At 36.8% G+C, this 23499-nt stretch overlaps 1 protein-coding gene and 1 pseudogene across 1 annotated transcript in view; one reads left to right on the top strand and one right to left on the bottom strand.

Annotated features, from left to right (window-relative positions):
* The window catches only part of DENND6A (DENN domain containing 6A), a 63838-nt gene extending 42877 nt beyond the window's left edge, over positions 1 to 20961 (top strand). The window contains 13 exon segments of the mRNA XM_030307086.1: positions 1714 to 1808; positions 13363 to 13386; positions 13389 to 13427; positions 13526 to 13567; positions 13570 to 13586; positions 14165 to 14254; positions 15454 to 15507; positions 15611 to 15635; positions 15638 to 15719; positions 16614 to 16669; positions 16672 to 16715; positions 17870 to 17944; positions 18623 to 20961. Coding sequence (XP_030162946.1) covers positions 1714 to 1808; positions 13363 to 13386; positions 13389 to 13427; positions 13526 to 13567; positions 13570 to 13586; positions 14165 to 14254; positions 15454 to 15507; positions 15611 to 15635; positions 15638 to 15719; positions 16614 to 16669; positions 16672 to 16715; positions 17870 to 17944; positions 18623 to 18754 — 775 coding nt within the window. The 3' untranslated portion in view covers positions 18755 to 20961.
* A 1690-nt stretch (positions 20962 to 22651) lies between these two features.
* LOC115501175 lies at positions 22652 to 23194 on the bottom strand (annotated as a pseudogene).
* Between the last annotated feature and the right edge of the window lie 305 nt (positions 23195 to 23499).

Here is a 23499-nt window from a genome sequence, read left to right as displayed (position 1 = left end):
TTCTAGAATAACAACAACAACAAGAAATCTCCACGTACTGTCTCTACTTCTTGGCTTTCTGGTTGCTTCTCAGTCCATTGCAGGTTGATTTCTTTTTTATTTTTCAAGTTTATGTATTTACTTTGAGAGAGAGTGTACATGCTTGTGTGAGTGGGAGAGGGACAGAGAGAGAGGGAGAGAGAAAGAATCCCAAGCAGGCTCTGTGCTGTCAGTGTGGAGCCAAATGTGGGGCTCGATCTCACAACTGTGAGATTATGACTTGAGCCAATACCAGGAGTCAGACACTTAACTGACTGAGCCACCCAGGCACCCACAGGTTGATTTCTCCACTTCCACTGAAGTCAGAGTCATCAAGACCCTCTCACTGCCCAACCCTGTGCGCATATTATTGTCCTATTTTCCCTGCCTTCCCTTTCTTAATAACATTTAAGCTGTTGAACTTGAAAGCATTTTAATCTTTGACACCACTCTCACCTGTCTGCCTGGTGGTGCATCTCAGTCCCCTGTGCAGATGTCTCTGTCTCTGTCAGCACCTTAAGTGTTGGTGTTCTCCAGCACTGTGTTCTGGGATCTGATTTCACACTGATGATTCTTTCTGAGCTATCTTATCTCTACCCACAGACTCTGTTAACACCTGTATACCAATGACTGAAATTTATCTGCCTAGCCCAGATCTTTGCAAGGTGCAGACCTATATGTCCAGGGTTTTGTTGTTGTTTTTTATCACTTTACCACCTAGGTATATTAATGGCAACTGAAACTAAACATGTACAAACTGAATTCTTTCTGTCTTCTTGTTTTCTTCCCTAAACCCATGCTCCTTCCTATTTTCATGAATGGTAAAATTGTCATAAATTTCTCCTTCTTTATATGCCCCACATCAAATTTTACCAAATCTGTCAATTTAACACCATAAAATATCTCTCATAATAACATTTGTATCTTCTTCCAAAAATCTATTCTCAGCCTAACTGTCTCCAGTCTTTGTCATGTCTGCTGTTGCTTTTCCTAAATCTCTTACCGTCTTTGTAGGACACCTTCCAGATTTCCTAGAGTGATTTTCCTACATTTTCATTCATGTGGCATCCTTCCGCTTGGTTCTCTATTAGCTTTTGTTTGCCTACAAGATTTCTAAACTTCTTAGCATATTAACTTGGTACTTAATAATCTGGCCAGCATCCAGCCATCTACCTTCATTTCCCACTCACTCATCATTCTTGCTTTGTGCTGTAGAAATACTGAGCTATTTGTAGTTCTTCAGGCACTCCACCATCTCATTTCATTGCTTTGCACATATTAGTTATTCTCCTGCATCACCTTTACCTCCCTTATCCATTTGGGAAAGAACTTCTGTGCATCTTTCATATCTTTGTGCAAATGTCATCTCTTTAGTGCAGCTGTCTTTTAATCCTCTTGATAGATACAGTTTCTCCTTTGTAATTATTGTATGTTTGATACCCCATCACCATTTTCTAATCTGTGGCATTGTGATGGGGTATGCATACGTTTCTTCCTGTATTGTTTTAGGAAGACCATGTCTTTCCATCTTTACTTGTCTAGGGCTAAACATGGTGCCTGGCCTCTAGTTGTTATGTAATGCATGGAGTGAAGGAAAAGATAATCTGTTGTTCAATCTAAAGAAATTATAAACTATTCTTCACTGATGGCGCATTTGTCTTTTTCTCACTTTGTTTCTGTTTTTTTTTTATGTAGGCCCTCAGTCATATTAGGAGTAACCAACCCTTTTTTTGCAAAAACACTCCAGCATTGGCCACACATTATTCGAATAGGAGACCTTAAACCTGCAGGTAAAGTATAAACTCAGTGTTCTGTTTTTACTATGTAATGTGGCTAAGCAGGATAATTTCTTCCCCTTTGTTTATAAGCTCTTGATTACTTTTTAATTATGTTTATGGTAACCTTTTTGGAGGCAGACTGCATAAAGGCCTTAAGAGAAGAGCGTAGTAACTTCCCACTAAAATTATGTAACCCATCATGTTCTCCTATTAACAAATGTACTTCTAGTGTTATAAACGTGGAATGAATTATAACAAAATGAAACCTTAAAAATTTGAGCTACTTTTTGTATACATGTAAACCCAATTCAACGGGGATTTCCAATACTGTTTGAATAAAACCTTGTAGAAGCTTGAATTATTCAACTTGGCACAAAATTCTCTGCTAGGTTTCAAAACCAGTATTATACAATTTCTGTGGCACTGGTACTAATTAAGGAAGTGGTCAAAGGTGCCTTCCTTGAGGAAAAGATTATACTATTTTGCTAATGGTAACAATTTAGTAACTGTATTTATTTTATTATTATTTTTTAAAGGAACAGTGTTAATTTATTGGAAGGGTGTAAGCTGGACCTACATTGCCAATGTTGAGTTGATAGTAGAGAGCTGGGTCTCTCTTTTTTTTTTTTTTAAGGTTTATTTATTTTTTTAACTTTCTATAATTTATTTTATTATAATTTACATCCAAGTTAGTTAGCACATGGTGCAACAATGATTTCAGGAGTAGATTCCTTAATGCCCCTTGCCCATTTAGCCCATCCTCCTCCCACAACCCCTCCAGTAACCCTCTGTTCTCTATATTTAAGAGTCTCTTATGTTTTGTCCCTCTCCCTGTTTTTAATTATTTTTGCTTCCCTTCCCTTATGTTCATCTGTTTTGTCTCTTAAAGTCCTCAGATGAGTGAAGTCATATGATGTCTTTCTCTGACTAATTTCACTTGGCATAATACCGTCTAGTTCCATCCATGTAGCTGTGAATGGCAAGATTTCATTCTTTTTGATTGCCAAGTAATACTCCATTGTGTATATATACCACATCTTCTTTATCCATTCTTCCATCGATGGACATGTGGGCTCTTTCCATACTTTGGCTATTGTTGACTGCACTGCTATAAACATTGGAGTACATGTGCCCCTTCGAAACAGTATACCTGTATCCCTTGGATAAATACCTAGTAGTGCAGTTGCTGGGTCATAGGGTAGTTCTATTTTTAATTTTTTGAGGGAACTCCATACTGTTTTCCAGAGTGGCCGCACCAGTTTGCATTCTTACCAGCAGTGCCAAAGAGATCCTCTTTCTTCACATCCTCACCAACATCTGTTGTTGCCTGAGTTGTTAATGTTAGCCATTCTGACAGGTGTGAGGTGGTATCTCATTGTGGTTTTGATTTGTATTTCCCTGATGATGAGTGATGCTGAGCATTTTTTCATGTGTCGGTTGGCCATCTGAATGTCTTCCTTGGAGAAGTGTCTATTCATGTCTTTTGCCCATTTCTTCACTGGATTATTTGTTATTTGCATGTTGAGTTTGATAAGTTCTTTATAGATTTTTGGGTACTAACCCTTTATCTGATATGTCGTTTGCAAATATCTTCTCCATTCCGTTGGTTGCCTCTTAGTTTTGCTGATTGTTTCCTTCGCTGTGCAGAAGCTTTTTATTTTGATGAGGGTCCCAATAGTTCATTTTGCTTTTTGTTTCCCTTGCCTCTGGAGATGTGTTGAGTAAGAAGTTGCTGCGGCCGAGGTCAAAGAGGCTTTTTGCCTGCTTTCTCCTTGAGGATTTTGATGGCTTCCTGTCTTACATTGAGGTCTTTCATCCACTTTGAGATTATTTTTGTGTATGGTGTAAGAAAGTGGTCCAGTTCACTTTTTTCTGCATGTCACTGTCCTGGTTTTCCCAGCACCATTTGCTGAAGAGACTGACTTTATTCCATTGGATATTCTTCTGGTTTGTCAAAGATTAGTTGGCCATACCTTTGTGGGTCCATTTCTGGGTCTCTGTTCTGTTCAATTGAGCTGAGTGTCTGTTTTTGTGCCAGTACCTTACTTCTTGATGATTTAAATCTTTGTAATATATCCTGAAGTCCAGGATTGTGATCCTCCAGCTTTGGTTTTCTTTTTCAAGATTGCTTTGGCTGTTCGAGGTCTTTTCTGGTTCCATACAAATTTTAGGATTGTTTGTTCTAGCTCTGTGAAGAATGCTGGTGTTATCTTTTTTTTAAAAATTTTTTTTTTCAACGTTTATTATTTTTGGGACAGAGAGAGACAGAGCATGAACGGAGCTGGTGTTATCTTACTAGGTATTACATCGAATATGTAGATTGCTTCGGGTAGTATTGACACTTTAACATTTGTTCTTCCTATCAAGGAGTATGGAATATTTTTCCATTTTTTTTTTTTTTGTGGGTCCTCTTCAATTTCTTTCATAAGCTTTCTATAAGCTTTCATAAGTTTTCAGTGTATAGATTTTTTACCTCTTTGGTTAGATTTATTCCTAGATATTTATGGTTTTGGATGCAATTGTAAAGGGGATCAATTCCTTGATTTCTCTTTCTGTCGCTTCATTATTGGTGTATAGGAATGCAACTGATTTCTGTGCATTGATTTTTATATCCTGTGAACTTTTGCTGAATTCATGATCAGTTCTAGCATTTTTTGGTGTGTGAATCTTTTGGGTTTTCCATATAGAGTATCATATCATCTGCAAAGAGTGAAAGTTTGACCTCCTCCTGGCTGATTTGGATGCCTTTTATTTCTTTGTGTTGTCTAATTGCTGAAGCCTAAGACTTCAATAATATGTTGAATAACAGTGGCAAGAGTGGATATCCCCTGTCTTGTTCCCGACCTTAGGGAGAAAGCCTGAAAATATTTTTAAATAATGTTATGATGTGTTACTTTTAAAGACTTCTTTTGGTATACACAGGTGTGTGTTTTTTTTTTTTAATTTTTTAAGTTTAGTATTTATTTTGAGAGAGAGGAGAGCAAGAGAAAGCAGAGAGGGCCAGAGAGAGAAAGGAGAGAGAGAGAATCTCAAGCAGGCTCTGCACTGTCAGCATGGAGCCCGACGCAGGGCTCTGATCCCACTAACTGTGAGATCATGACCTAAGCAGAGATCAAGAGTTGGCCTCTTAACCCACTAAGCACCAGGTGCCCCTACACAGGTATATTTGAACTGTTGTTTAATAATATTATTTTATGAACTGTGCCTTTGGGGATATACCTAAATCTAAATAGATATATTAGACTCAAGCAATAACAGTTCAAATCATACTATTTACAATATTAGTCTTATACTGAAATCCTTAGAAGCCTTAAGAAATAGAGGAAAGAGTAAATAGCTTTACCTTGGCAGTCAGATCTTAGTGTTCTTAGGCAGAACAGACTATTTAAGCCTCAAATTCTTTGTTTGCTGAGAGATTAAACAGTTCCTGACTCATGGCACTCTGTAAATGTCATAGTCACCTGCCATTTCACTGGTGTCCTCTCTGATTTAATGATAATTTAGAACACAGCAGTCACCAGAGTCTTAACTTTGAGAAGATACAGAGTTTTTTAAAATCTTAATTTAATATTGATATTTATTTTCATGGTTTTGTCCTATTAATCTAGACTATTTGATTAACTGTAATATTGTTGACTACTGTTATTGTCTTTTTCCAATGAAAAAGTCTCTTTGTTGGGGCTTTAAGTAGAGGAACTTTTGCATAAAATCATTGGTAAAGTAGCGTGAATTGATAATGCCTGTTTAACTTTTTAAGACACTGCCAAACTGTTTTCCAAAGTGGCCCACCATTTTACATTAAGAAAAATTTTTTTAAGTTATTTATTTGTTTTTAAGTTCAGTTAATGTTCAGTGTACTATTAGTTTTGGGTGTACAATATCGTGATTCAACACAACACCTGGTACTCATCACAAGTGTACTCTTTAATCCCCACCACCTATTTCACTCATCCCCAACCCACCTCCCCTCGCGTACCATCGGTATGTTCTCTATAGTTAAGAGTCTGTTTGTTGGTTTGCCTCTCTCTCTTTTTTCCCTGTGGGTCATTTGTTTTGTTTCTTAAAGTCCACATATGAATGAAATCATATGGTATTTGTCTTTCTCTGACTGACTTATTTCGCTTAGCACAGTACTCCTCTACCCACAGCTTGGGCCTTGAACCCACAACCCCAAGATCAAGAGCCACAGACTCTTCTAAGCCAGCCAGGTGCCCCTCATTTTACATTCTCACCAACAGTGTATGAGGGTTCATATTTCTTCATATCCCCCCCAGGAGTTGATACTGCCATTTTTTAATATAACCATTTAGTGGGTTTGAAATGGTGGTTTTCATTTGCTTTGCCCTCGTGAATAATTGATGTTGAGCATCTTTTATTTTTTTTAATTTTTTTTTAAGTTTATTTATTTTGAGAAAGAGACAGCACGAGTGGGGTAGGGAGGAGAGAGAGAGGGAGAGTAAATTCCAAGCAGGCTCCACATCACTAGCACAGGGCCCCACATGAGGTTCAATCTCATGAACTATGAGATCACGACCTGGCCCAAGATCAAGAGTCAGATGCTTAACTGACTAAGCCACCCAGTCGTGCCTGAGCATCTTTTCATCTACTTATTAGTCGTTCATATATCTTCTTGGATGAAATGTGATTAAAAAAATTTTTTTTAACCTTTATTTTTTTTTGAGACAGAGGGAGACAGAGCATGAACGGGGGAGGGTCAGAGAGAGAGGGAGACACAGAATCCGAACAGGCTCCAGGCTCTGAGCCATCAGCACAGAGCCGACACGGGGCTTGAACTCACGAACCGCGAGATCATGACCTGAGCCGAAGTCGGACGCTTAACCGACTGAGCCACCCAGGCGCCCCTGAAATGTTGATTTAAATCTTTTGCCAATTTTTCATTAGGTTACTTGTCTTATTTAGTTGTAGAGATCTTTATGTAATTTTGGACACAAGTCTGTTTTTAGACATATGATTACAGATGTTTTATCACAGTATTTGGCTTCTTTTTTTTGTTTTCTTAATGGTATCTTTGAAGTGTGAAAGTGTTTTTCCCCACAAGTTTTATGAGATATAATTGACAAACAGCACTGGTAAGTTTAGGGTATACAACATAATGACTTGACTTAACATATATTGTCAAATGATTACCACAATAAATTTAGTTAATATCTATCACTTCATACAGATGCCAGAAAAAAAGGAAAACAATGTTTTTTTTTGTAATGAGAACTCTTGGGATTTACCCCTCTTAACACTTTTCAAATATACTATACAACAGTGTTAATGAGAGTCATCATGTTATGCACTGAATCCCCCAATACTTAATTTATCTTATAAGTAGAAGTTTCTACCTTTTGACCACTTTCATCCATTTCTCCTACTCCTAACTCTGATAACACAAACATGTTGATTTTGGTGAAGTCTAGCCTATCAGTTTTTTTCTTTTATGGATTGACCTTTTGATGTTGTGTCTAAGAAATCATTGCCCAACCCAAGGTCACAAAGATTTCCTATGTTTTTTTCTAAAAGTTTTATTATGTTACCACCTACATTTAAGTCTATGAACCACTCTTAGTTATTCTTTGTGTATGATATGGGTTAAGAGTCCAAAATAATCTTTTTGTGCATGTTGACAACTCATTTGCTCTAGCACTATTTATTAAAGACTGTCTTTTTTTCTATTGAATTGCCTTGGTACCTTTGTGGAAAATCAACACTAATACAGTGTCTGATTACTGTAGGTTTTTTTTTTTTTTTATGTTGATTTATTTTGAGAGCAAGCATATGCAAGTGTGCACAAGTCAGGCAGAGAGGAGGAAGGAGAGAGAAGGAAAGAGAGAATCCCAAGCAGGCTCTGTGCTGTCAGAGGCCCAATGCAGGGGCTCTATCCCACGAAACATGAGGGTCATGACCTGAGCTGAAATCAAGAGTTGGATGCTTAACCAACTGAGCACCCAGTTGCCCCTACTGTAGTTTTATAGCAGGTTTTGATATCAGGAAGTATACAGTCTTTTTTTGTTTGTTTAAAGTTTATTTATTTTATTTATTTTGAGGAGAGAGAGTTGGATGCTTAACCAGCGTTAACCACCAGGTGCCCCTCTAATTTTGTTCTTCTTATCCAAAGTTGTTTTGGCTATTCTTTGGTCTTTTGCATTTCTATATAATTTTAGTATCACTTTGTCAGTTTCTGCGGACAGCTAGCTGGGATTTTGATAGGGATTATGTTAATTCGCAGTTAGTTTGGGTTTTTTGTGTGTCTTCCAATCCAGGACTTGGGACATCTCTCCATTGTTTAGGTCTTCTTTAATTTTTTCTCACAGCAAGGTTTTGTAGTTTTCAACATACAGGTCTAATTATGATGTTAGATGTAGTTTTTCATAGATGTCATTCATTAGATTGACAAGTGCCTTTCAATTCCTAGTTTGTTGAGAATGGTTATCATGAATTGGTGTTAAATTTTGTTAAATGCTTTTCCTGTATCTATGGAGATTGTCATGTGGTTTTTGTTCGTTATTAATATGGCATATTAATTGCATTTTCGATGTTAAACCAACCTTAACATTCCTTGGGCAAAACCCATTTGGTTATGTTATCTAGTCCTTTTTCTGTTGATAGATTTGATTTTGTTTACATTTTTGTTGAGGATTTTTACATCTATAGTCATGAGGGATAGCAGTCTGTAGTTTTCTTTTCTTGTGATATCTTGCCAGCTAATATTCTTGCTACTCTGAGAATCCTCTTCAGGCAAGTGAAGTCACTATTTTTTTTAATTAAAAAAATTTTTTTTAATGTTTGTTTTTGAGACAGAGGAGAGCGAGTAAGGGAGGGGCAGAGAGAAAGGGAGGGAGACGAAGATCCGAAGCAGGCTCTGTGCTGAGAGCAGAGAGCCTGATGCAAGGCTCAAACTCACAAACCGTGAGATCATGACATGAGCCGAAGTCAGATGCTTTAACCGACTGAGTCACCCTGGCGCCCCTCAAGTTAACCGTTTTAAAAGCGAGATCTAGGACCAGGGTGCATGGGTGGCCTCAGTTGGTTAAGCATCCCACGTCAGCTCAGGTCACGATCTCGCAGATTGTGAGTTCAAGCCCCCACATTGGGCTCTGTGCCCTCAGCCAAGAACCTGGAACCAACTTCTGATTCTGTTTCCCTCTCTCTCTGCGCCACCCCCCCTTCTCTCTCTCTCAAAACTAAATAACATTAAAAAAATTGGGCACCTGGGTGGCTCAGTTGGTTAAGTATCCGACTTTGGATCAGTTCATGATCTCACAGTTCGTGAGTTCAAGCCCCACATCGGGCTCTATGCTGACAGCTCAGAGCCTGGAGCCTGCTTCAGATTCTGTGTCTCCCTCTCTGTCTCTGCCCTCCCCTGCTCATGCTCTGTTTCTGTCAAAATAAGTAACATTTAAAAAAAATTTTTAAAAAACTATCAACTTCTAAAAAAACTAAAATAAATAAAAATAAAAGTAAGACCTAGGACCAAGGTAGGGGAGGGGACATTCTGAATTTATTTTTCAAAGTGGGGATGAGGGCAGGTATGGAATATTAGACTTCATTTTAAGCAGCCTACTTTAGAGAGAGCTGATGTATTCTTCTCATTATTTCTATCATGAGCTTATTTGGACCACTTCATCAGGTATCATTTTTTCTGTAGAAAGTGATGGCAGTGTGTGGAAAACTTATGCTTTATAGATCCTTAGTGGTCAGTGAGGAGTGAATGCTAGAGGTTGTCAGTGTCCTCAGTTTGGTCCTTGTTCAATTAGTAGAGAAAATATGTTGTGGACAAAGACACCAGAGGTAGTTCACTGATTGGGTCAAGACTTTTAATGTCTGACTGTTTTGGGACTCACAGGTCTTATATGAGCACAAGTCTTTTCTGTGTTTTATTTTTATTTTTTAATGTTTATTTATTTGAGCCCCGACACGGGGCTCAAACCCACAGACCACAAGATCATGACCTGAACCAAAGTCAACGCTTAACTGAGCCACCCAGGCGCCCCAGTATAGGAGCACAAGTCTTAACAGAAGTGCAAAATTTCATTACGTTTAGAGTGTTTATGATACTTTCCCCCACTTACCCTAAAAGTTGTTTTTGTGGGTAAAACAAACATAACATAAAATTTACAATCGTAACTATTTTTAAGTATGTAATTCATTTAAAAATAATATAGTGGCATTAAGTATATTCATACTGTGCAGCCATTGCCACTGTCCATTTCCAGAACTTCTTCATAATCTCAAACAGAAGGATTTGGATTTAGTTCACCCAAATACAAAATCTATTAAACAATAACTCCCCAATTAATGCATCCCCAAACCCTGGTAACTTCTATTCTAATTACTGTTTCTGTGAAGTTGACTTTTTGCCCGTTGGTTGTCTGACCTATTTCACTGTTTCAGGGTTCATTTATGTTGTAGTGTGCATAAGAATTGCATTTCTTTTTTTAAAAGTAAAATGAATATAACATGAAATTTACCATCTTAACCATTTTTTAAGTATATAGTCTAGTGGCATTAAGTACATTCGCATTGTTGAACTGTAGTCACCACCATCTACTCAATGCCCTTTTTATCTTGTAAAGTGAACTCTATACCCATTAAACAATAATTTGCCATCCACTTCTCTCTCTGCCACCATGCCCCAGCCTTTAGTAACTTTCTGTCGATAAGAATTTGACTACTCAGGTATTTCATGTAAGTGGAATTTTACTTGTCCTTTTGTGACTGGCTTATTTCACTTAGCAAAATGTCTTCAAGGTTCATTCATGTTGTAGCATGTGTCCGAATTTACTTCTTTAAGACCAAATAATATTCCATTGTGTATATATATATATATATATATATATATATATATACACACCACATTTTGTTTATCCATTTATCTGTCAGTGGACACTTAGGTTACTTCTACTTTTGAGTTATTGCAAACAATACTTCTATGAACAGTTTTACAGATCTTGTGGTGAGAAGCTACTCTGAACTCTGGAAAGCACAACCACAAGATTCAAGATGAGAGACATTCTCATAAGAATTAGTACATGGGAATAGATAAATATGTTGACAAAGTAAAACTATGGGCTAATGAATCAAAAATATTCTGGAAACCTGGGCATTTCTGGACAGTGCTGTTCTCTCAGGCTGTCCCCATAGCTCTTGTTTTACCTCCTCCACGGAGCTCTAGTAGCTCCCCTCTCTTCTCTTTCCTGGCTGCACGTGTCTTGCTTCAGGTTCTGTTTCTACCCAGGAGCAGTACTCCACAATGCTATTTTATCCTATAGGCTTTTCTCTTCCACCTCAAACTCCCTTGTGCAACACAGCAGCCACTGATCAGGAGTTCTGTCATCTGTGGCTCAGATATGCAGTGTGGCTTACATTATCACCACCTGGGTCAGGGCGTATTAAGTGCAGATTTGATCCTGTTAGCTCATGTCCCTAACCACCATCCCCCGTGCCATGCTTTCAATCTCTCAGTCACCTTAGATGTCAGACCATCTTTATAGTTCCTCTTATCTGACCTTTGAATACCCTCTAGCTTTATCTCTTGCCCTTCTTAGCATACTCTCCATTCCTACCTTGTAGTGTAGTGGATAAGAGTGAGGCTCAGGGGGTTAGACTGCTTTATTTCAATCCTGGTCAAGCATGTTATCTGTGTGTCCTTGGACAAGTTGTTTTCTAGAGCTAACAACCTGTCTAAATGGGACATTGACCAATGAGGGTGGATAATGGCAATAAAGAGCCAGTGTTGGTGGCCTACCAAGTTTGTTTATCCATGCCTTAGTTTTTTCATCTGTGAAATGGGCATGATAAAATATACTTCTTTGTGAAGGTAAATGCGATCATTCGTACAGTATTCAGAGCCCAGGACTGGCACAGATAAGATTGAGTAAATGGTGGCTATTACTATCCTTACCTATATGTATAACTCTTTTAGGCAACCTGCTCTTTATGCTTCTGGACTTAACTCTACCTAAAAAGGTCTTTTTCCCTTGGATAACTTTTTATTTCTCTTATAAGACTGCTTACATATCACTTCCTTTAGGAAACCTTGATAATTTTTTCGCTCTGTTTGGCCAAAACACTCTTTTGTGTTTCCATCGTATCTTGTTCATAATTTCATCCAAGTGTATATCCTTTCGTATTGGTCATGTATGTCGATTTGTCTTACTTTGCCATTAGATTGTGAATATTTGATGCCAGGAACTAGTGTTTTATTTTTTATTTCCAGTACTCTTGGTTTACTGACATTTACTGAATCAATGAAAAAAAATTAGCCTGTGTATCCATGATATGACTTCTATAACAAGGGTCTGTTTTAAAGTTATTATTGGGACAATTGATAAAATTAGAGTATCACCTTTATCATACTGCAGCTTTTCTGTAAAATTGAAATTATTTCAAAGTAGAGAGTTTATAGAATACCTGTTTTACCACAGTACTTGGTCTAAAAATTCTTTAATGATGTAACATTACAAGCGAAAATGCTCGTGTTCCTGTAATTTCAACCCCAGAGATAACTTTAGATAGCAGTTTGATGTACATAACAATGTAAACAAAATATTGTGTCAATTTAGAGCCTTGAATTAGATAATCTCTAGGTTGTCTTTCAGTTTTAGGTCTTCTTACTCTTAGGCAGAGAGGAGGACAGAGAAAGGAAAAGAAAAGTCTGATAAGTCTAGTGTGCTGTTGACTCTTCTAAGTGCTTAACTTGAGGCATTTTCTGCTGATGAGAGGGTTATTTAGATTGCCAGCTTCCCTTGACCCCAAAACCAGAACCACAGCATTATGCTGTGCAAGTGTCACAGCAGTCTCGCTCAGGAGTCCTGTCCATCTGTGCCTCAGACCTGTGGTTGTGGCATACACTGTCACCACCTGGTGGCAGTGTAAGTTTCTGCAGTGCAAAAACAATTGGGGAGGTGTCTGAAAAACACTTTTGAATACTATATCTGCATACTACCTGAGGAGTTCCTTATAATTCCATTACTCTTCAAGGGTATTTTATTAATATTTGCACGTAGATTTTCAATTCTGTATTTGGCACAAAGATTTTAAATTATAAGTGAGTGACAAAGGAAAAATTTTGAGTAATGATAGATATTAATGAAAGATCAAATACCCATTTTATATAATTTTACACACATTGTTTCTGTGATACTATAATAATCCCACATTCCCTTTATCCAGTTTAAAGTACCAGGAATAAACTCTTCAATACTATTTGATGTTAAGAATACTTCATGGGTGCCTGGGTGGCTCAGTCAGTTGAGGTGAGCATCTGACTCTTGATTTCGACTCAGGTCATGATTCTGGGGTTCATAAGATCAAGCCCTGTGTTGGGCTCTGTGCTGAGCTTGGAGCCTGCTTAAGGTTCTCTCTTTCTTTCCCTCTGCCCCTCTCCTCTGCTTGCTAACTCTCTTAAAAATAAATAAATAATAAAATAAAACTCTAAAGAATGCTTTAGCTACAGATCCCCTAAGTAATAAAGAGACAATTCTTAATCTGATAAAATTCCAGTTTTATAATGTGTTAAAACTTGAATAGTGTAAGAATCTTATGATGTTTCCTTCAGGTGAAATTCCTAAGCAGGTTAAAGTGAAAAATTGAAGAACCTAAAGACTCTGGATTCTAAACCTGGTATTAATTTTTATTTTTTTTTAATTATTTTTAAATATATACTTAAATGAGTACCTGGGTCTTACTGTTCACCTTATTTTCTTTCATTTACTTCTTAGGAGTTTACTCTTATAAGCCATATCTAAATAGAGATGAAGAGATCATAAACAATTACAGAAGGTAATTACTTGCTCATATTATTAATTTAAATTTTCCTTGTTCAGGTATGCAATATCCAGTTAGGCACGCATGTGCGTTAGGTAAATGATACGAAATGAGGTCTTTCTTTTGAACCAAAGCTCATAAAAATCAGGAGACTAAGCAAGCAAAGTTATGGGCTTGAAATGTGGGGCTGCAGTTACCAAAACAGTGCCAGTCTTTCTAGAAACTTGGGAGTTACAGTGAAAAAGTAATGTACTCTTCTTCCATGAGGTAGTTTAGCACCTAACAGGAGATAGTTACCATTTTTTGGGGAAATGTAAATAATACTAATACAGCAAGTATGAAGTAAAGACCATTCATTGTAAACTGATACTTTTAAGTACCGGATGAACATGTGATATTTTACTCTAAGGATTTTTTTCCACAGGATATTGCACAATGAACTTTAGGTTAAATTACTCAAGGTGAAGTTCTGGTTTTGTTTTTTTTTTAATCAAGTAAAATACATATTTACATATCAGTCGAGCTACTATATTATCCACTGTTTTATATTCCCTTATACTAGAATGTATGTTCTCATTGCTTTTTCTTTTAAGGGCGTACAACAGAAACGTCCTTCTGAGGCTCAAAGTGTTATTCTCCGTCGCTATTTTTTGGAACTGACACAAAGTTTCATCATTCCATTAGTAAGTTAACATATATATTTGTTTAATGATTTGTTGAAGGCTATATGCATGTTTTTCCCATTCACAAAACCTTAAGTTGTTTGGCTTGCTCATGTGTTTGGTGATTAAAAATAGAGTGATTTGCAGGAGACCTGGACTCTGTTCTAATATTAACCTTTGGGACTTTGGCAAGTCACTCCTTTCACTGACACTCATTTCTCTTTACTGTAAAGTGACTATTCCACTTTTCCTAAATATCTTTCAGGGTTGTTGTGAATCTTAAATGAGATAATTGTGAAATGTTATATGATTATTGCATATTGCACCTTAAAAGAAAGTTAACCTGGAGCTTCTTTCTCTGATGTATTTTCTTGAGCACAGTTTGGTACGATATCCATGAGACTGGTAGCTCCATGATGACAGGGGCCTTGTCTGTCTTGTCATTATCTTTTCCTCAGTCTGGCATCTGATAGCACTCAATATGGAATAAATGGCTAGATGATACTGGGTATTCTATGAAATTTAATGGAATAACATATTAAAATACTAAAAGATGATTCACAGTATCCAACAGTACCATAATGTGGTCCTAGTCTGGATACTGCATCAGAGAGAGAGTCATGTAGTACTAACATAATTATCTGTGAATATTATATGGGAGCAACATGGAGATCTTTGCTATTACATTTTGAGATGAAATAGTCTTTCTTGTTCTATGCGTGTTAATTAATTTTGTTCCATTTAAATCTGTCTGTCTAAGTAAATGAACTTTACTGCAGTCCTTAAAGGCATGGGCCTAAAGTCAATACACCCGAATTCAGGTTCAGGCTCTGTGACCATGAGCAGGTTATTCAGCCTTTCAAAGCCTGTTTTCCAGTAATTACTGCCACATGGGATGTTTGCAAGGATTAAAAGAGATCATGCATGTAAAATGTTGAGTACATTTTCTGGCACATACTCCCCCATTAAGGCTAATGATTATGCAGACCCTTGGATTATCTAAGATTTAGTTAAATTCTTACTGAAAGTCTGACTTCTCAATTCAATCTAAGTTTTGTTATGTCTGTCGTGGGCTGTGATGGCACTGCTGCTGTCCATTGAAAGAGCACATGATGGAAAACTTAGAAACCCCATTTCTTTCAGGTCGGTCTGTTTAAATGGTTTTGAAGACTCTCTAGGTAAGAATGCCTAACTTTGATGAATTTTTTTATTGGTTTTAGGAAAGATATGTGGCAAGCTTGATGCCTTTGCAGAAAAGCATCTCTCCATGGAAGGTATAACTTATTCAGTTAAATTCCTATTTGAGTTCTCTAACTGTAATTAACTTTTGTGAATATATCTATTTCTGATTTTTAAATCAGTATGTCCTAATTCTAGAGTCCACCCCAATTAAGACAATTCCTTCAGAAGAATTTATGAAAACACTTGAGAAAACAGGACCTCAGCTGACCTCTAGAATAAAAGGCGATTGGATTGGACTTTACCGGTTGGTCATTTTTTTTTTTCTTCTTTTTAAATTTTTTTTTTTTTTCAACGTTTATTTATTTTTGGGACAGAGAGAGACAGAGCATGAATGGGGGAGGGCAGAGAGAGAGGGAGACACAGAATCGGAAACAGGCTCCAGGCTCTGAGCCATCAGCCCAGAGCTGGACGCGGGGCTCGAACTCACGGACCGCGAGATCGTGACCTGGCTAAAGTCGGACGCTTAACCGACTGCGCCACCCAGGCGCCCCTTTTTTTCTTCTTTTCACCCATCTGTAGAGCCTTATTTAAAAACAAAACAGGGGCGCCTGGGTGACTCAGTCGGTTAAGTGTCCAACTTCAGCTCAGGTCATGATCTCGTGGTTTGTGAGTCCGAGCCCTGCATCGGGCTCTGTGCTAACAGCTCGGAGCCTGGAGCCTGGAGCCTGCTTCGGATTCTGTGTCTCCCTGTCTCTCTGCCCCTCCCCTGCTCATACTCGGTCTCTCTCTGTCTCTCAAAAATAAATAAATGTTAAAAAATAAATAAATAAAATTAAATAAAAACAAAACAAAGGAGCACCTGAGGTGGCTCAGTCAGTTAAGCATCTGACTCTTGATTTAAGCTCAGGTCATGATCTCATGGTTCATGGATCGAGCTCTGCTGTCAGCACAGAGCCTACTTGGGATTCTCTCTATCCCTTGCTGTCTGCCCCTTCTCTGCTGCATGCACTTTCTCTCGCTCTCTCTCTCTCTCTCAAAATAAATAAGCATTAAAAAATAAAACAAAAAACTGGTTTAAAACTTATATTAAAAAAAAAATTCCATTGTTTCAGTTATCCAAGCTGTAGTTTAGGAAAGGTATTGAGGAGAACAAGTAAGTCATAATCAAACTTTGCATTTTTAAAATTGTTTTTTTTAGGCATTTTCTAAAATCTCCGAATTTTGATGGTTGGTTCAAGACCCGGCGGAAGGAAATGACCAGAAATTGGAGGCACTCCATTTAGAAGTTCTTTGTGAAGAGGTTAGAAGACAGTATGTTTGTTGTGATGATTAACAATTATTGAAAATAAAGATAACATTATCCTTAGAAGCTGGGAGATTATACCCATATCCACTACTTTGTAAATAATAATAACTAACTTTTCTGGATCATGTGCTATGTGCCAAGGACTGTATAGGGTGTTTTATATGGATAATGTCTTTTAGTCCACACAATAATTAATTGAAGTGGGTGTGTTATGATCTTCATTATGAGATCCCCAAAGATTATAAGTTAAGTGACTTGCTTCAGATCATATCACTGCTAAGTGGTGGAGTCAGCAGTGAGCTAGAGTCCACTTGCACTGACCCACAGGAGCTGACTGTGTACATCTCTTCCCAGCTTTGCATTCGGTGATCTCAGGTTGGTAGATTGAAACTGGCTATAGTGGGAGTATTACACCACACTGGCAAATGCTACAAACCAGAGACTTTTCCTGGAGAACTGGTGGTTAATATTTACTAGCATGCCACTGGATAGAATCAAGATTCAGATCTGAGCACCTTATTAACAATTTTTATTTTTATTATTAACAATTTTTTCCTGTATTTGACTGTTTATAATTTGTTACCAGACTATTTTAAATTAAGCTACTTGTGAAAATATAAAGGATAGCCTAATTTTTATTTAGCTTGAGGTGGGCTAGTCTTGGAGTGAACTCCCAGTGACTGTGGTTGAGAGAAGGAATACATGAAGACCACTACAGAGAAGCCCAGGAGGAACTTATTTGTAGATATAAAGCTTATATCCAGTAATATATTCATGTTCACAAGTATCTTAATTTGTTCCTTATAATTGAAATACGCACTACTTAGTAGGGATGGGCCATTAGTATTATACTTTGAATTGCAGTTTTTTCTTTATTGATCTAAAAGGGCTATCTCAGACACGAGTTTTATATTTTGTTTTATTTCCAAGTATTAGACAGTTGTTCTAGCTAATGCCAAAAATGATCTAATTACTGTTGTTAGATATTATCTACAGAATTATTCTTGTACTGTAATGCTGTATCTGATTTATATACTCTGTCTCCTTTTCCTTCCTATCCTTCCTTGTCAGTAGCCTTGCCTGTTAAAATAGAGCAGTTTGAGAAGTCATTTGGTTATTTGCTGATTGGGATTTGTTTATTCTTCTAGGACTTACTTCTCTGGACCCAGAAACACACAGAGGTAGAAACAGTTGACCTTGTATTGAAGCTGAAAAACAAGCTGGTACGTAGCCAAAACAGCAAAGATCCATGACGATATTTTTCTCACAGCTGAGGTGATAGTTCATGATACGTTGCCGAAGTAGCTTTTTAAATGAGAGGACTTAAGCTTGGTCAATTGATGGTAGATCTGAGTGAAAATACTTGGTCACTCAAACAGATCATAATGGTGCCATATTATTTTAAAAATATTTATAAGGGGTCTACTGAGCTCTACAAAAAACATCGTCAGGGCGCCTGGGTGGCTCAGTTGGTAAGCATCCGTCCAACTCTTGATTTCTGCTCAGGTCATGATCTCACAATTTCTGAGATCAAGCCCCACAATCGGATTCTGTGCTGACAGCATGGAGCCTGCTCGGGATTCTCTCTCTCTCTCCTCTCTCTCTCTCTCTCTCTCTCTCTCTCTCAATAAATAAGTAAACTTAAGAAAAAAAAATTGTCATTTATAATTTAATACCACATTGTACTTATAGGTATTATCTATTAATTTACATAGAAGTCTTTTATTGAGCCAGCAATATATTGTTTAAATGGCATATTCTTTGCTTTTTACAGTTTCTATAACTTTGGTATAAGTTTGAATCTTCCAATCATTAGATCATAAAACTGTTCATTTAGAGAATATAATGTCCTAGTACAGACTCAGAGGATAATTTAAAGCTTCCAAATGTTCCTTATGTAGTTGCAGGCTGATCGAGAACATTTACCTGTGAAACCTGACACTATGGAAAAGTTACGGACACACATAGATGCAATTATCTTAGCGTTGCCAGAGGACCTACAAGGCATACTGCTCAAAACGGGCATGACATGATATTTGCCAGGATTTTCCAGCCGAAAAGGATTGTGCCCCATGAAGCATACTGACATTTTCAACCCGACGCGCAAAGGAGATGTCTCAGCGTGGAAAATAGCCGTGAATGCTAGCTACAGGGTGGAAAGACTATACTGACTAAACAGACCTTTTTAGTGCATTATTTTTAAAAATGGACATCTTCGGTGGTTGGTTCCACTTTAATATTGAAACACCGAGAGGCATTTCATTATTTTTCATCATGTTCTAAAGTCTCTTATGAGAGACCTGTGGGGCCATCAATATAAGTGATTCCAACTGCAGTGCTGGCATTGCAGATATTTTTTTAAATTGGTGTGCTTGCCCAATCATGTTAAACTCAGGGGGATATATAAAAATAACATTCACACTGGCTCTCTCTTAAGAAGAAGGAAAATACTGAACTGTCCCAACTGTAGTTAGAAGTGATAATGCTTTGTAGTGCCTTCTGTTGTCCATGTTTCACAAGCCCAGCTGCTACTTGAAGCTTTTTCTTGCATTATGATACATAATTTTATAAGGCATTCTTTCCTGGCGTAATCATTGCTTAAAAATACATTTCTTGCCTCCCGTCATGTTATTGTTAGTGCCCTGGTGGGTGATTTTTTTCAGTGGTCATGTAAGTTTAATTTCAGTATATTCTATACCATTTCAGATTTAATCTTACCACTTTCTCCAAAGGCAAGAAAGCATCTGGCATTAATTATGGAAGGGTTTATTTCCTCTTGTCATTTACTGGTGGACCTGTTTAAGTAATTAGCTTGTATGTTTTTTCAGAGACACTCTAATTGTAAAACTCATAATCAGCTATTTTTAAAACTGAACTATTCTTATTTCAAAGGCATTCATAAACCTTTATGTTATAGTCATTGGGTGATTATAAGATTAATTTTCAGCATTATTTGTTTAGTATGGAACTTTTCTCCCCCCAGATTCATATTTCCTCTGAACACTTTCCCTACTGTTGTTAGACATGGGGAATTTTTGCCTAACTCGCTGTTAGAGCTAGTTTTGTTGTGTTGTTGTGTGTTGTGTTGTTGTTTTTGTTTGTTTGTTTTAAAACTGTGCTACCTTGCCAAAAATAGAAGATTGTGGTTTGGTAGAGTACAGTTGTTGGTTTGTGTTTGAGTAGGAGTGTCCTCCAGAAGCCACTATTTCAAATAGCCACACATGACATAGCACATATGTAAATAGCTGTGTCTTGAATTACCCTCTAAGTAACCAAATTTAGTTGTTATGTGTTTTAATAGAATGACTTCAGAAGCTATCTCTTGTTTTCTGTTAATGCAACTCTTAAGGACACTTCTGACCCAGAAAGCCTCCTTGTGTTTGTAACTGTGGTCTTATACCCAAATGTGCCCTTTTCTCATGGATACAGTCTCTTGAAGCATACCTCAAAGTCATAGAGAGAATATGGCATTTGAAAGAAATCATTTGCCTTGGATCCATATGAGTTATTTTGTGAAAACAACATTGTCTTATGGAAAAGGGGCAACTACTTTTATATGCTAAAGTATTTCATATCTTTCTGGGAAACCTTATTTAGGTATAAATGGTCATCTATTATTTTTCAAAAGGGGTATTTTAATAATCTTACAATTTATATACAGTCTGTGACCAGAATTTGGAAGTCCTTAGTGTCATATCAAGGATCTTTTAAATTTTACCACTACAGGATGTATCATTTCAAGTTTATTTTGCACAGCTAATGAGTAACAAAGGATGCCAAGTAGCACAATAACAATATCTTCATATTTAACTAAAACGTAACACATGTTGAAAACATTATCATACTTACCTGGTTTATCTATTAATTTCAAATTATGTATTTGTAAAAATAACTTAAAATTGGATTGGGAACCTGAGAAAGACTGACTAGTAACAATTTTTGTGTGATTTTCAGTGTTGCCTTTTTTTTTTTTTTTTTGAGGAGACATTGTTAAGATCTAAAACCTACAGTTTAATGTTTATCTCCACCAGCATCAGAAGGAATCACTGCTTTCAGGGTGTTATGTAATGCCTAGTGCCTTCTGTTTTCAGTGGGAAAAGAGGTTTTATGAAGGCATTTATGGCCATTACTGAAAAGTGAATTAAAGGCCTTGGATTTTAAAGCACTTGGATATCTTGTGTTATTTCTGAGTAAGGTTGGAATGCTTGAAAAACACATAATAAATGAAACTTGTGCATTATGAGATGTGTTTTACTTCCTAACTTATTTTTAAAATTCAAATGAAAACCTTCTTCTGTTTACTATGAGCAAGTGGACAGTCCAGTGTAATAACAGATAATTAAGTGATTTCATATCCTTCGTGGTAAGTGTATTGATTTCATGAAATGTTCTGATGAAAAAATTTTAGCTTAGTAATCTACATAGTTATTGTTAGATTCTCCTTATTTACTACCTTTTTTTTTTTTACCTTTTCTTTTTAATCTCAAATACTTATTTCTCATCTCCTTTTTTAAAGTATATGATACTATTCTTTGGATTTTAATTTATTAATAAAATATATTGGATGTTACTCTTTTTTGAAGTTACTAGGTAATATCTTGAACGTACACTATGAAATATTTCAGGTCATTTAAAAGAAATTCCATTAAAATCTGTCCTTTTGTTTTCATTTGCTCATAACTTAATTCATTTGTTTGTATACAACTGAATTTTACTAACTTTCTCCTTTTAACAGAACTTGGGGAAAAACTTAATTACTAACTTCCCAATATTAGTCTTCTAAAAACAGTTTAGGAAGACAAAAAAAGTCTCTAACTATGGATAAATATCTAATAACAAAATATGTTAACTCGTATTAGTAACTAAATTATCATTAAGAATTTAATATCTTTCCATGTATCCAAGATATAATATTTATATGCCATCTACAACTTGGCTGAATTGTGGTATTTATTATTGTGCCAATAGAAGTTAGTACTTGTTAATAAGATAGAGCTCCTAAATTTTTTTTTCAATTACACTTCCCAGTTTGTTTGAAATAGTTAAAGCATGGCAGGAGAATTCAGCTATATCCTGTTCTGAAGGTTTACTTCCACTTTTGAGTACCAGCCTTTCTCTGTTACCCATTACTTGAATGCTGTGCTGTGCCTAATCAAATTAAGATTATTGTTTTCTAATAATTAGAGCTCTCGTTCCATTTTACTGGTGTCACCACTCGGCTTTGGTTCTTCTGGTTTTGTTTTTTGTCTTTTGGGTTTGTTTGTTTGTTTTTGCCTCCCCATTCTCTATGTCATAATATCATTTCTGTTTAGCCAGTAGAAAGGTAACCTTCATAGATCCTTCATTTTTTTCCTGTTCCTCATGTTTCCCCATACTAACCAGTATGAATACATTGTAGCATAAATTACTTGTAGAATGATTGAGGTACTTTAGAAAAATAGTTAACTTTACATTCCAGAGTTGTCACACTTGCCATTAAGTGAATAGATTTTTAGACTTCAGTAGGAAACTATTGAAATGATTGATTTTGATCTAATGAAATGGGTAAATATTTTTATAGCCAGAGGCTCTGGTGATAGAACCCAGCAATTTGTGTTTTTAAAAAAACAGCTTTATTGAAGTATAATTGACATAATAAACTGAAGACTAAAATTTAAAGTGTACAATTTGATAAGTTTTGACATTTGAATACACCCATAAAACCATCACCACAGTTGAGATAGGAACATACCCATCACCTCCCAAAATTCCCTCATGCTCCTTCGCACTCCTTCCTGCCCCTCTCCCCAAACCACTGATGTGTGTTCTGTCACATATGTTCGTTTGTATTTCTAGAGTTTGATATAAATGGAATTATATAGTATGTACTTCTTTTTTTGATCTGATTTTTTTTCTTAACATGTATTAATACGGTATTTGTCTTCCCTCTGTCAAACCCTGAGCCAACCACTTTCCCCAGCCTGCCTGGTGATATACAGGAAAAGGAATATACAGAGCAGATGAGACATGGGAGAAAGAACTGGGTGGTGGAGAGGACTCCTTAACATGGTGAAGAGGATGAAAAAGGCTACCATCAGGCAAAAGAGCCCCATGGCCTCTGAGAGGGCAAAGCCCAAATGACATACGGGAAGAGCTGTTGCTTCAAAGAAAAGTTCCTGACATAACCAGTGATAAGGCTCCCGAACACAGTCCAAATCCCAGCCCCAGAGCCAGCCATCTGGCTGTGGCAGCCACAACCCCACTGAATTTAGCTGCTGTGTCAATGTCCCTTGAAATGGCACTCATTTAGAATTTATGACTAGTGATAAGTGAGGCTGCCCAGTTCCTGAGAGTCTCATTGGCAGTTTCTCTGGTTGTTTTAGCACTGCTGCAAAAAGTGGTCAACTTAGCAGCTGAGACGTGCTCCTGACTTGTGAAGGGGTCAAGACAAATTTGGTATGTATGTACATTTTCAGAGAGTAAGGGGCTGTGGCAGGAGACCTGCTCCTTGTGCAGAGAGGGATCTAACTTCTTTTACTCAGCATAATTGTTTTGAGATTTGTTCATGTTACATGTATTGATAGTTCATTCCTTTTATTGCTGGAGTAGTATTCTATTATGGCTCTAACAAAAAAGTCTTATCTACTCAACTGTGGATGGACATTTGGGTCATTTCTAGTTTTTGACTATTTCAAATAAAGCTGCTATAAACATTCATGTATTAGCATTTTGTATAGACATATATATCCTTTCTTCTTGGGTAAACACCTAGGACTTGAATGATGAGGTGAATGGTTAC

Source organism: Lynx canadensis, chromosome A2 (assembly GCF_007474595.2).
Source record: "Lynx canadensis isolate LIC74 chromosome A2, mLynCan4.pri.v2, whole genome shotgun sequence".
NCBI lineage: Eukaryota > Metazoa > Chordata > Mammalia > Carnivora > Felidae > Lynx > Lynx canadensis.
This window is presented reverse-complemented; position numbering and strand designations above follow the sequence as displayed.